The sequence below is a fragment of the Taudactylus pleione genome, unplaced genomic scaffold, assembly GCF_031769625.1.
Source record: "Taudactylus pleione unplaced genomic scaffold, aTauple2 ptg000875l, whole genome shotgun sequence".
Classification (NCBI taxonomy): domain Eukaryota; kingdom Metazoa; phylum Chordata; class Amphibia; order Anura; family Myobatrachidae; genus Taudactylus; species Taudactylus pleione.
Window position 1 is genome coordinate 2,816,601 of NW_028285277.1, and position 14,264 is coordinate 2,830,864.

The following is a 14,264-nucleotide window of genomic DNA, read 5'->3' on the forward strand; positions in this document are numbered from 1 at the left end:
ACAGTATAGCAAGTTGTTAACTATTTTCTTTCACCTTTTTTAACCCCTCACATGATGTAAAATGATTTTTTATGTGTTTTATTTAGTTATTTCTCTCCATTAAGCTTTAGTGGCCGAAGCTATAATTATTATTACGCTATTACAGCGCCTTCTGACATTAATAAAATGAAAGAAAAGTAATATATCTGGATCAAAGGACGTAATATGCTACAAAATGTAAATACGGTTAAATTTTATTAGAAAAAAAATCTTAGGGGTCATTTCAATTAGGTGCGACATAGTCGTGTCCGCAAGTAAGTGCGGCTTTATGCCGCAGCAATTGTACTGACGAACCCACAGAATTTTTTTTCACAGCCCCATAGGGCTGCGTACCAAAATTCCACGAGTCTGGGGCGAGATCGGGCCAAGAGCTGCGGGGCCATTGGTGTTTTTTCTCGCTGTTACAAGGGCAAGGCGCGCCCACCTCGCATCTAATTGAGTAGACCCCTAAGTATAATGAATATTTTTACTTCTGTGAGTTCACCAGCCAGTGATTTCTTTAACATCCACGTCGTCTGGTAGTAGTAATTCGTCATGTGACCACTAGAGGGAGGCATTGCTTGCTGGCAGCGCCACCACAGTCTAAGCATCTAATATCCCATCTGTACATCCTGTTCTCTCCTCATCTCTTCATTTCCACGGTTCATCGAGTCTGTCTCAGGGGTATGTTTGAAATTGATTACAGACAACTTGCGCAGGATTTTGTGATGAACGCAGATGTCAGATGTGGTCCATCTTCCGCTGGGGCCATCGCAGACCTGGATGAGAATGAGGATGGAGCCTACTTCAGCTCATACGGACACTTCGGGATACATGAAAAGATGTTAAAGGTTAGAACAGAACACGGGCGCCGGGACTTCTATTCCAGGGGGGTTAATCGCCAGTCTAATAGCGCCAGTCCCTACGGTGCCCGTAGAAGCACATCACTGCAGGTGACTGCTAAGGAAAGGCTCCCAAATTTCTCAGGGATTGATGCAGAGCTGGGCGGAAATCGGGCGCACTGCGTGCACGGTAAAAGTGTGCATATTCTCCCATATGCTTCTTACTGTATACATCTCCCTGTGTATACGTTAGGTGCACTACTAGTGATCATCGTCCGTAAGAAAACTTGCACCAGGCGTATTTACACCTGCATTGCGTTTGCGCAGCGTACACCCTCGCTGACCATTGCCCATGTGAGATCGCCCCGCTATAGCCCTGTTCTGCCGGTTCAGTTGTAAGTATAGATACAACTGAAATGTGTACGACTTCGCATCACCCATCTACTTTGCTCCAGAGCGTGCGCAGAGCAAAAACATGCAAGATAAGCTCTGCCAACAAATCTACGGACAGCTCTGCGCCAGGACCCAAGTGTATAATTGCGCAGCGCATATGTTGTGACCTCCCATGGTGTGTACACTGGGGGCACCGTCTCAGTGATGTACTAATGGCCAATACCGCGATGTCCAGCTGCGCACAGTCTCACAATCATGTGATCATACCAGTGTCTATGATATTTCCACCCAACAGACAGAAATTATTCTAATTATTTGGGGTTCCTGGAATTTTTGGAGCAGTAGCAGGTAGCCCCCCTTTCCCTCCGATCACGTGTGAGTATATTCTCATTTCTACTTCAGGGTCCACAGGGTTGACCTTGGGGTATAGCTGGATCTGTACCCACGGGCACCACGCAGTTAAAGCTTTTGCTGCTCCCAGGATGCACTTGGTTCCATCCTCTTCTATACCCCACCCCCGAGCCACAGGCACCTCAGTTTTAGTTGGTGCCCGGCCGGAGTCGGGTCACCCTGTCGCAGTGGGGCTGCTGGAGCAGCCCCTAAGCTTATTATTAAAGAAGAAAAGTTTTTTTATTTTTTCTTGATTTACACTATCAGAGCGGCAGCATCAGACTGTCCTTTAGGACGTCTACGCTGCCGCTCCTATTCCCCGCTTGCGCCGCGATGCCAGTACAGATCAGGGGATTGTGGCCGGACCCCAGAGTCTGTACTAGCCGGGCTCTGGGGACTCCCTTCGACTGCTGCCGGAAGCGACGGGGATAAGGTAAGCTGCGGGTCGCCGCGTGCGGCAGCCCGTGGGTACTATAAATGCAGTTGGATGCCTCCGGTCTCTGGGGACAGACCGGAGGCGCTAGCGGCGGCGGGCTCCCCCTCTAAGAGGCATACCCCGCGTGACCGCTAGACCACCAGGGTGACAGGCTGGCTGCGGTATCCGGCAACCCGGGGGTTAATTGCTAGCCAGGGGAGGCAGCCTTCCCTGTCTATCGGCTCCTCCCCTCAGCTCAGCGCGCCTTTCTACTCTGGTCTGGCGTCGCTGAGCTGCTCTTATCTCACGGCCTCTCCTCCTCTGAGGTCTCCGGCAGCCATCTTCTTTTGGCAAGCATCGCAGATCTCCCAGGCGTTACAAGTGGACCGGTCCCCCTGCGTACCTCTCCCCTGCTAAAGGACAGTGTACACAGCGCTATAGCCCTCCCAGACACTGAATCTGGGAGGGTGATTGTAGCGGAAGGTGCAGTGAGTATAACTTTTCTGCATTGTATGTGACTATTGCTAGTGCTGCCTGTCTGTGACTTATTTCTACTTACTGTCAGCTTATACCTATCCCTTTCCTTCTACGGCCCGCAGGTGTGTGGGGGAAGGTCGTTTTCGGTGGACCTCACTTGTATAAAAAAAAGTATTTGTGAGGTCAGTCACATACAGTTGTGTGCTACTCAGTGCCATATTGTGGGCTGTTTGTGTTGCATACTGGTGAGTGCGCGGGTGTTAACACCATATTTCCTCTAGTGATACGTATTCAATAAGTATTTACGGTATCATGTCTGATGAGGAGATTGAGCTCTCAGTGGCTCCTGTGTTGTTTTCTTGCAGACGCTGTTCTGCGGGAGTGGATAGGGAGGATTTATCTCAGGATGGTCTGTGTGGGCGGTGCCAGCTGGTACCTTGCCCATCTAAACCCCCTATGTCGCAGGATCCTCCATGGGCGATGTTTTCCCAGATGCTGGCGTCAATTGCGGACCGTTTAGCGGTCCCAACAACGGTCCCTTCTAGGGCGTTGTCCCAGCATACCATCCCCCATTCCCCGGGTGTTCCGCAGTTATTGCAGTCTCCCCCCGGGTCTCAGACTGTGGGTCCTTATTCGGGTCTGCCTGTGTATGTCCAGTCTCCCCCTGTGACGCAGCAGTCTGTGGTGCCTTTTCAGAGTTTTCCTCAGGCGGCTCCTCCACCCTGGGTGGATGTTCTCTCCAGCTCTGTACAGAGTCTGGCGACCTCATCTTCGGCTTTTCAGTCGATGTTACAAAGTGACATGCCCTCCAAGGCGTCCAAGCCGATACGGCTTCACTGGCTGCGCAGTTAACGGACACGGACATGTCTGCAGATGGCGGAGAAGTACATGAGGACACTGACTCGGATGCCATGGCCCAGGAGGTGGAGACTAAGTCCTCCATTAATGTGCCGGCATTGGTTAGGGCGGTGCGGGCCATCCTTCACATAGAGGAGGATGCACCGGCTCCTAGGTCGAAGTATCCTAATTTTAAAAAGGCTAAGGTAACTTTGAATGTTTTTCCCCGTCTGACCAGCTGACGGATCATATGGCGGGGGCCTGGCAGTCGCCCAATAAGAGATTCCGACCATAGAAACGGTTGGCATCCAATTATCCTTTTTCTGAGGCTCATTGCAGGAAATGGGAAACTCCGCCTGCAGTGGATTCCCATGTCACCCGATTAATTAAAAGTGCTACATTGCCCTTGCCGTCTATTTCTTCTCTGAAGGATCCCACGGACAGGAAAGTGGAGACTTTTAAAGTCTATCTACTCTCTCTCCGGGGCAGTGGCCCGTCCGTCCATGGCCATTTCTTGGCTGGCCAAAGCCGTTGAGAGCTGAGCAAACGCTTTAGAGGATACTTTTCCAGATGATTCTCTGGAGAGCATCCAGAGAGCGTTAATAGGACAGATGAGAGATGCGGCTTCCTACATTGGGGAAGCATCGTTAGATGCAAGCCTGCTGACCTCTCGGGTGTCGGCTGCAGCTGTGTCGGCGTGTCGGTCCTTGTGACTGCGGTCATGGAGAGCTGACGCAGACTCTAAAAAGGGCCTGGAGTTCTTACCTTTTAATGCGGTGTTGCTATTTGGTCCAGACTTGGACAAAATAGTGGATACTCTGGCTTAATCCAAGTCAACCTTCCTCCCTTCGGCTTCAGCACCTGCTAAGGTCTCGAGCTCCGCTTTTCGGTCCTTTCGGGTTCAGGGTAAGGCCAAGAGTCAGTCCTTCACGAGGCAGTGGGCGACCAAGACCGCCTCTAAGCCCAAGAAGCAGCCCTGGAGTGCCAGGCGCCCTTCTTCCAAGCAGGAAGATAAACCTTCTGCCTGATGGGACGGGCCTCCCTCTGGGAGACCCCAGAGTGGGAGGCCGACTTCTTCAATTTGCTCAGTGCTGGCACAATACCACCACGGAAGCCTGGGTTTGAGAAGTGGTCTCCCAGGGGTATGCCCTGTCTTTTCCGCACAGACAGCCCCACCAGTTTTTCTGCATGAGTCCTTCTCAGGACAAAACCAAGGCTTTGCAGATCCAGGAAGCTATAGAGTCCTTGCTGAAAGCAGGGGTCATTGTTCCCGTTCCTCAATCACAACGAGGGATGGGGTACTACTCTACTCTGTTTCTGGTGCAGAAACCCAATGGTTCTCATCACCCTATCCTCAATTTGAAGTCTCTGAACAAATTCCTCAGAGTTCCCAAATTCAGGATTTAAACGTTACGTTCCATCATTCTGGTGATGGAACCTGGGGATTACATGGTGTCCCTGGATATCCAGGACGCCTACCTCCATGTTCCGATAGCACCTTCCCACCAGCGGTATCTGAGGTTTGCTATCCTGCAGCATCACTATCAGTTTCGGGCGCTACCCTTTGGCCTCTCCACGGCACCAAGGGTATTCACCAAAGTGATGGCGATATCTAGACGACCTACTTTTGCTGGCGAGCTCTCCGGAGGTACTGCTTCAACATCTCCACCTGACGATCGCTTGTCTGCAAGCGCATGGGTGGTTAATAAATTGGAGAAAGTCCTCCCTAATTCCATCACAGCGGATGGTTCATTTGGGATCCCTGCTAGATTCCCGTCAGCAAAGGATCTTCCTGACTCCGGAAAAGGTCTCCTCCCTGCAGCTGCGGATACACAGTTGCCTGAGCAGTTGCCGTCTGTCGGTCCATTCGGCAATGAGAGTTCTGGGGTCCATGGTGTCGGCATTCGACATGGTGGAATTTGCCCAGTTCCATTCACGGCCCCTGCAGGGGCTGATTCTATCAGAATGGAACGGTTTACCTCACCGGATCCGCTCCCAGATGCTGGTGTTGTCTCCGGAGGTTCGGCAGTCTTTGGCTTGGTGGCTTCAGACAGCTCATCTGGACGAGGGGCGCCCCTTTTGGATCCCGGACTGGGTCCTGCTCACAACAAATGCCAGTCTCCGGGGTTGGGGGGCAGTGACAGGCTCGTTGTCACTTCAGGGACGTTGGACTGCAGAAGAAGCACTTCTCCCCATCAACATCCTGGAACTGCGGGCGGTGTACAGGGCCCTGCAGTCGTCCGGCACTGTTCTTCAAGGAAGGGCGGTTCAAGTGCAGTCCGACGACGCCACCACGGTGGCGTACATCAACCACCAGGGAGGAACTCGCAGTCGGGCTGTGATGTCGGAGGTGTCTCGCATCCTTGCTTGGGTGGAGTGCCCTATTCCAGCAATTTCGGCGGGCAGGAGGGTTTACCTGTTCCAGCCTCTGTTAAGGCTCATTCCACTCGTTCTGTGGGTCCCTCTTGGGCTGCTAGACGTGGCGCCTCTGCTGTTCAGCTATATAAGGCGGCCACCTGGTCTTCCATTCAGACGTTTTTGAGGTTCTATGCGTTTGACACCTTTGCCTCTCAGGATGCATCCTTCGGGCGCCGGGTTCTCCTTTCTGCACAGGAACGTCCAAGCCCTTAGTTGAGCTGCTTTGGGACATCCCCAAGGTCAACCCTGTGGACCCCCTATGGACTCTGAAGTAGAAAACGAGATATGGTAAGAACTTACCTTTGTTATCTCTGTTTCTACGAAGTCCATAGGGTCCACAGGGCGCACCTGGCTTCATATGGGCTGTGTGGTTTTCCGTCTCCCATTTCTATGGTTTCTTGTGTGTTCCAGTCTTCCTTCTCTGTTTAGTCTCCTCCTCCGGCCTTGGCTGCTTACCAACTGAGGTGCTGTGGCTCGGGGGCAGGGTATAGAGGAGGACGGACCCAAGTGCATCCGGGGAGCAGCAACAGCTTTAACTGCGTGGTGCCCGTGGATCCAGATCCAGCTATACCCCAAGGTCAACCCTGTGGACCCTATGGACTTCGTAGAAACAAAGATAATAAAGGTAAGTTCTTACCATATCTCTTGTTATCCTGCAGCGTTGGCGCAGCGAATTGCCTGTTTTGCGCTGTGGGCCTGATTCAGAGATGTACGCAGGGCCGATATTTGCGCAGAATGAGAGATTGTTAGCCATTGCGCATGCGTGTAAGCCGCTCTGCGGCAATTGTTTTGCGATTATGCTGGCACAGAGAGAGGGGAGTGGTTAGAAAAATGCAGACGTGTCTGACTGTTTAAACGCTGTTTTCTGGGTGTGAATAAATTAGTTACTGCATCTGTGCTGGAAGCAGGAGAGCCCTCTGTGTGTGTGGCAGCAGGAGAGCCCTCCGTGTGTCTGGTGACCGGCTGTGTGTGTGGCAGCAGGAGAGCCCTCCGTATGTCTGGTGACCGGCTGTGTGTGTGGCAGCAGGAGAGGCCTCTGTGTGTCTGGTGACCGGCTGTGTGTGTGACAGCAGGAGAGCCCTCTGTGTGTCTGGTGACCGGCTGTGTGTGCGGCAGCAGGAGAACCCTCTGTGTGTCTGGGGACCGGCTGTGTCTGCGGCAGCAGGAGAGCCCTCTGTGTGTCTGGTGACCAGCTGTGTGTGTGGCAGCAGGAGAGCCCTCTGTGTGTCTGGGGACCGGCTGTGTGTGTGACAGCAGGAGAGGCCTCTGTGTGTTTGGTGACCGGCTGTGTGTGCGGCAGCAGGAGAGCCCTCTGTGTGTCTGGTGACCAGCTGTGTGTGCGGTAGCAGGAGAGGCCTCTGTGTGTCTGGTGACCGGCTGTGTGTGTGTGGCAGCAGGAGAGCCCTCTGTGTGTCTGGTGACCAGCTGTGTGTGTGGCAGCAGGAGAGCCCTCTGTGTGTCTGGTGACCGGCTGGGTATGTGGCAGCAGGAGAGCCCTCTGTGTGTCTGGGGACCGGCTGTGTGTGTGGCAGCAGGAGAGGCCTCTGTGTGTCTGGTGACCGGCTGTGTGTGCGGCAGCAGGAGAGCCCTCTGTGTGTCTGGTGACCAGCTGTGTGTGTGGCAGCAGGAGAGCCCTCTGTGTGTCTGGGGACCGGCTGTGTGTGTGGCAGCAGGAGAGGCCTCTGTGTGTCTGGTGACCGGCTGTGTGTGCGGCAGCAGGAGAGCCCTCTGTGTGTCTGGTGACCAGCTGTGTGTGTGGCAGCAGGAGAGCCCTCTGTGTGTCTGGGGACCGGCTGTGTGTGTGGCAGCAGGAGAGGCCTCTGTGTGTCTGGTGACCGGCTGTGTGTGCGGTAGCAGGAGAGGCCTCTGTGTGTCTGGTGACCGCTGTGTGTGCGGTAGCAGGAGAGCCCTCTGTGTGTCTGGTGACCGCTGTGTGTGCGGTAGCAGGAGATCCCTCTGTGTGTCTGGTGACCGGCTGTGTGTGTGGCAGCAGGAGAGCCCTCCGTGTGTCTGGTGACCGGCTGTGTGTGTGGCAGCAGGAGAGCCCTCCGTGTGTCTGGTGACCGGCTGTGTGTGTGGCAGCAGGAGAGCCCTCCGTGTGTCTGGTGACCGGCTGTGTGTGCGGCAGCAGGAGAGCTCTCTGTGTGTATGGTGACCGGCTGTGTGTGCGGCAGCAGGAGAGGCCTCTGTGTGTCTCGGGACCGGCTGTGTATGTGGCAGCAGGAGAGGCCTCTGTGTGTCTGGGGACCGGCTGTGTCTGCGGCAGCAGGAGAGCCCTCTTTGTGTCTGGTGACCGGCTGTGTGTGTGGTAGCAGGAGAGCCCTCCGTGTGTCTGGTGACTGGCTCTGTGTGTGGTAGCAGGAGAGCCCTCCGTGTGTCTGGTGACCGGCTGTGTGTGCGGCAGAAGAAGAGCCCTCTGTGTGTCTGGTGACCCGTGGTGTGTGTGGTAGCAGGAGAGCCCTCTGTGTGTCTGGGGACCGGCTGTGTGTGTGGCAGCAGGAGATCCCTCTGTGTGTCTGAGGACCACTGTGTGTGTGGCAGCAGGAGAGGCCTCTGTGTGTCTGGGGACCGGCTGTGTGTGTGGCAGCAGGAGAGCCCTCTGTGTGTCTGGGGACCGGCTGTGTGTGTGGCAGCAGGAGATCCCTCTGTGTGTCTGGTGACCGGCTGTGTGTGTGGCAGCAGGAGAGCCCTCTGTGTGTCTGGTGACCGCTGTGTGTGTGGCAGCAGGAGAACCCTCTGTGTGTCTGGGGACCGGCTGTGTGTGTGGCAGCAGGAGAGGCCTCTGTGTGTCTGGGGACCGGCTGTGTGTGCGGTAGCAGGAGAGCCCTCTGTGTGTCTAGTGACCGGCTGTGTGTGCGGTAGCAGGAGAGGCCTCTGTGTGTCTGGTGACCGCTGTGTATGTGGCAGCAGGAGAGCCCTCTGTGTGTCTGGGGACCGGCTGTGTATGTGGCAGCAGGAGAGGCCTCTGTGTGTCTGGGGACCGGCTCTGTGTGTGGCAGCAGGAGAGCCCTCCGTGTGTCTGGTGACCGGCTGTGTGTGTGGCAGCAGGAGAGCCCTCCGTGTGTCTGGTGACCGGCTGTGTGTGCGGCAGCAGGAGAGCTCTCTGTGTGTATGGTGACCGGCTGTGTGTGCGGCAGCAGGAGAGGCCTCTGTGTGTCTGGGGACCGGCTGTGTATGTGGCAGCAGGAGAGGCCTCTGTGTGTCTGGGGACCGGCTGTGTCTGCGGCAGCAGGAGAGCCCTCTGTGTGTCTGGTGACCGGCTGTGTGTGTGGTAGCAGGAGAGCCCTCCGTGTGTCTGGTGACTGGCTCTGTGTGTGGTAGCAGGAGAGGCCTCTGTGTGTCTGGTGACCGGCTGTGTGTGTGACAGCAGGAGAGCCCTCTGTGTGTCTGGTGACCGGCTGTGTGTGTGGCAGCAGGAGAGCCCTCTGTGTGTCTGGGGACCGGCTGTGTGTGTGACAGCAGGAGAGGCCTCTGTGTGTTTGGTGACCGGCTGTGTGTGCGGCAGCAGGAGAGCCCTCTGTGTGTCTGGTGACCAGCTGTGTGTGCGGTAGCAGGAGAGCCCTCTGTGTGTCTGGTGACCAGCTGTGTGTGTGGCAGCAGGAGAGCCCTCTGTGTGTCTGGTGACCGGCTGGGTATGTGGCAGCAGGAGAGCCCTCTGTGTGTCTGGTGACCAGCTGTGTGTGTGGCAGCAGGAGAGCCCTCTGTGTGTCTGGGGACCGGCTGTGTGTGTGACAGCAGGAGAGGCCTCTGTGTGTTTGGTGACCGGCTGTGTGTGCGGCAGCAGGAGAGCCCTCTGTGTGTCTGGTGACCAGCTGTGTGTGCGGTAGCAGGAGAGCCCTCTGTGTGTCTGGTGACCAGCTGTGTGTGTGGCAGCAGGAGAGCCCTCTGTGTGTCTGGTGACCGGCTGGGTATGTGGCAGCAGGAGAGCCCTCTGTGTGTCTGGGGACCGGCTGTGTGTGTGGCAGCAGGAGAGGCCTCTGTGTGTCTGGTGACCGGCTGTGTGTGCGGCAGCAGGAGAGCCCTCTGTGTGTCTGGTGACCAGCTGTGTGTGTGGCAGCAGGAGAGCCCTCTGTGTGTCTGGGGACCGGCTGTGTGTGTGGCAGCAGGAGAGGCCTCTGTGTGTCTGGTGACCGGCTGTGTGTGCGGCAGCAGGAGAGCCCTCTGTGTGTCTGGTGACCAGCTGTGTGTGTGGCAGCAGGAGAGCCCTCTGTGTGTCTGGGGACCGGCTGTGTGTGTGGCAGCAGGAGAGGCCTCTGTGTGTCTGGTGACCGGCTGTGTGTGCGGTAGCAGGAGAGGCCTCTGTGTGTCTGGTGACCGCTGTGTGTGCGGTAGCAGGAGAGCCCTCTGTGTGTCTGGTGACCGCTGTGTGTGCGGTAGCAGGAGATCCCTCTGTGTGTCTGGTGACCGGCTGTGTGTGTGGCAGCAGGAGAGCCCTCCGTGTGTCTGGTGACCGGCTGTGTGTGTGGCAGCAGGAGAGCCCTCCGTGTGTCTGGTGACCGGCTGTGTGTGTGGCAGCAGGAGAGCCCTCCGTGTGTCTGGTGACCGGCTGTGTGTGCGGCAGCAGGAGAGCTCTCTGTGTGTATGGTGACCGGCTGTGTGTGCGGCAGCAGGAGAGGCCTCTGTGTGTCTCGGGACCGGCTGTGTATGTGGCAGCAGGAGAGGCCTCTGTGTGTCTGGGGACCGGCTGTGTCTGCGGCAGCAGGAGAGCCCTCTTTGTGTCTGGTGACCGGCTGTGTGTGTGGTAGCAGGAGAGCCCTCCGTGTGTCTGGTGACTGGCTCTGTGTGTGGTAGCAGGAGAGCCCTCCGTGTGTCTGGTGACCGGCTGTGTGTGCGGCAGAAGAAGAGCCCTCTGTGTGTCTGGTGACCCGTGGTGTGTGTGGTAGCAGGAGAGCCCTCTGTGTGTCTGGGGACCGGCTGTGTGTGTGGCAGCAGGAGATCCCTCTGTGTGTCTGAGGACCACTGTGTGTGTGGCAGCAGGAGAGGCCTCTGTGTGTCTGGGGACCGGCTGTGTGTGTGGCAGCAGGAGAGCCCTCTGTGTGTCTGGGGACCGGCTGTGTGTGTGGCAGCAGGAGATCCCTCTGTGTGTCTGGTGACCGGCTGTGTGTGTGGCAGCAGGAGAGCCCTCTGTGTGTCTGGTGACCGCTGTGTGTGTGGCAGCAGGAGAACCCTCTGTGTGTCTGGGGACCGGCTGTGTGTGTGGCAGCAGGAGAGGCCTCTGTGTGTCTGGGGACCGGCTGTGTGTGCGGTAGCAGGAGAGCCCTCTGTGTGTCTAGTGACCGGCTGTGTGTGCGGTAGCAGGAGAGGCCTCTGTGTGTCTGGTGACCGCTGTGTATGTGGCAGCAGGAGAGCCCTCTGTGTGTCTGGGGACCGGCTGTGTATGTGGCAGCAGGAGAGGCCTCTGTGTGTCTGGGGACCGGCTCTGTGTGTGGCAGCAGGAGAGCCCTCCGTGTGTCTGGTGACCGGCTGTGTGTGTGGCAGCAGGAGAGCCCTCCGTGTGTCTGGTGACCGGCTGTGTGTGCGGCAGCAGGAGAGCTCTCTGTGTGTATGGTGACCGGCTGTGTGTGCGGCAGCAGGAGAGGCCTCTGTGTGTCTGGGGACCGGCTGTGTATGTGGCAGCAGGAGAGGCCTCTGTGTGTCTGGGGACCGGCTGTGTCTGCGGCAGCAGGAGAGCCCTCTGTGTGTCTGGTGACCGGCTGTGTGTGTGGTAGCAGGAGAGCCCTCCGTGTGTCTGGTGACTGGCTCTGTGTGTGGTAGCAGGAGAGCCCTCCGTGTGTCTGGTGACCGGCTGTGTGTGCGGCAGAAGAAGAGCCCTCTGTGTGTCTGGTGACCGGCTGTGTGTGTGGTAGCAGGAGACCCTCTGTGTGTCTGGTGACCGCTGTGTGTGTGGCAGCAGGAGAGCCCTCTGTGTGTCTGGTGACCGGCTGTGTGTGTGGCAGCAGGAGATCCCTCTGTGTGTCTGAGGACCGCTGTGTGTGTGGCAGCAGGAGAGCCCTCTGTGTGTCTGGGGACCGGCTGTGTGTGTGGCAGCACGAGAGCCCTCTGTGTGTCTGGTGACCGGCTGTGTGTGGCAGCAGGAGATCCCTCTGTGTGTCTGGTGACCGGCTGTGTGTGTGGCAGCAGGAGAGCCCTCTGTGTGTCTGGGGACTGGCTGTGTGTGTGTGTGGCAGCAGGAGATGCCTCTGTGTGTCTGGGGACCGGCTGTGTGTGTGGCAGCAGGAGAGGCCTCTGTGTGTCTAGTGACCGGCTGTGTGTGTGTGTGGCAGCAGGAGAGCCCTCTGTGTGTCTGGTGACCGGCTGTGTGTGTGGCAGCAGGAGAGCCCTCTGTGTGTCTGGTGACCGCTGTGTGTGTGGCAGCAGGAGAACCCTCTGTGTGTCTGGGGACCGGCTGTGTGTGTGGCAGCAGGAGAGGCCTCTGTGTGTCTGGTGACCGGCTGTGTGTGTGGCAGCAGGAGAGCCCTCTGTGTGTCTGGTGACCGGCTGTGTGTGCGGCAGCAGGAGAGGCCTCTGTGTGTCTGGTGACCGGCTGTGTGTGTGGCAGCAGGAGAGCCCTCCGTGTGTCTGGTGACCGGCTGTGTGTGTGGCAGCAGGAGAGCCCTCTGTGTGTCTGGTGACCGGCTGTGTATGTGGCAGCAGGAGAGCCCTCCGTGTGTCTGGTCACCGGCTGTGTGTGCGGCAGCAGGAGAGCTCTCTGTGTGTATGGTGACCGGCTGTGTGTGTGGCAGCAGGAGAGCTCTCTGTGTGTCTGGTGACCGGCTGTGTGTGTCTGGTGACCGGCTCTGTGTGTGGTAGCAGGAGAGCCCTCCGTGTGTCTGGTGACCGGCTGTGTGTGCGGCAGAAGAAGAGCCCTCTGTGTGTCTGGTGACCGGCTGTGTGTGTGGTAGCAGGAGAGCCCTCTGTGTGTCTGGGGACCGGCTGTGTGTGGCAGCAGGAGATCCCTCTGTGTGTCTGAGGACCGCTGTGTGTGTGGCAGCAGGAGAGCCCTCTGTGTGTCTGGGGACCGGCTGTGTGTGTGGCAGCAGGAGAGCCCTCTGTGTGTCTGGGGACCGGCTGTGTGTGTGGCAGCACGAGAGCCCTCTGTGTGTCTGGTGACCGGCTGTGTGTGGCAGCAGGAGATCCCTCTGTGTGTCTGGTGACCGGCTGTGTGTGGCAGCAGGAGATCCCTCTGTGTGTCTGGTGACCGGCTGTGTGTGTGGCAGCAGGAGAGCCCTCTGTGTGTCTGGGGACCGGCTGTGTGTGTGTGTGTGGCAGCAGGAGAGGCCTCTGTGTGTCTGGGGACCGGCTGTGTATGTGGCAGCAGGAGAGCCCTCTGTGTGTCTGGGGACCGGCTCTGTGTGTGGCAGCAGGAGAGCCCTCCGTGTGTCTGGTGACCGGCTGTGTGTGCGGCAGCAGGAGAGCCCTCCGTGTGTCTGGTGACCGGCTGTGTGTGCGGCAGCAGGAGAGCTCTCTGTGTGTATGGTGACCGGCTGTGTGTGCGGCAGCAGGAGAGGCCTCTGTGTGTCTGGGGACCGGCTGTGTATGTGGCAGCAGGAGAGGCCTCTGTGTGTCTGGGGACCGGCTGTGTCTGCGGCAGCAGGAGAGCCCTCTGTGTGTCTGGTGACCGGCTGTGTGTGTGGTAGCAGGAGAGCCCTCCGTGTGTCTGGTGACTGGCTCTGTGTGTGGTAGCAGGAGAGCCCTCCGTGTGTCTGGTGACCGGCTGTGTGTGCGGCAGAAGAAGAGCCCTCTGTGTGTCTGGTGACCGGCTGTGTGTGTGGTAGCAGGAGAGCCCTCTGTGTGTCTGGTGACCGCTGTGTGTGTGGCAGCAGGAGAGCCCTCCGTGTGTCTGGTGACCGGCTGTGTGTGCGGCAGCAGGAGAGCTCTCTGTGTGTATGGTGACCGGCTGTGTGTGCGGCAGCAGGAGAGGCCTCTGTGTGTCTGGGGACCGGCTGTGTATGTGGCAGCAGGAGAGGCCTCTGTGTGTCTGGGGACCGGCTGTGTCTGCGGCAGCAGGAGAGCCCTCTGTGTGTCTGGTGACCGGCTGTGTGTGTGGCAGCAGGAGAGCCCTCTGTGTGTCTGGTGACCGCTGTGTGTGTGGCAGCAGGAGAGCCCTCCGTGTGTCTGGTGACCGGCTGTGTGTGTGGCAGCAGGAGAGCCCTCCGTGTGTCTGGTGACCGGCTGTGTGTGCGGCAGCAGGAGAGCTCTCTGTGTGTATGGTGACCGGCTGTGTGTGCGGCAGCAGGAGAGGCCTCTGTGTGTCTGGGGACCGGCTGTGTATGTGGCAGCAGGAGAGGCCTCTGTGTGTCTGGGGACCGGCTGTGTCTGCGGCAGCAGGAGAGCCCTCTGTGTGTCTGGTGACCGGCTGTGTGTGTGGTAGCAGGAGAGCCCTCCGTGTGTCTGGTGACTGGCTCTGTGTGTGGTAGCAGGAGAGGCCTCTGTGTGTCTGGTGACCGGCTGTGTGTGTGACAGCAGGAGAGCCCTCTGTGTGTCTGGTGACCGGC

The 14,264-nt window shown here is 57.8% G+C and overlaps 1 protein-coding gene across 1 annotated transcript in view; it reads left to right on the forward strand.

Moving 5' to 3' along the window:
- Positions 1-14,264, forward strand: part of PRMT3 (protein arginine methyltransferase 3) — a 150,250-nt gene that overhangs the window by 18,214 nt on the left and 117,772 nt on the right. The window contains exon 7 of the mRNA XM_088458938.1: positions 725-869. Within this exon, the coding sequence (XP_088315064.1) occupies positions 725-869 (145 nt within the window). The remainder of the gene's footprint in view (positions 1-724; positions 870-14,264) is intronic.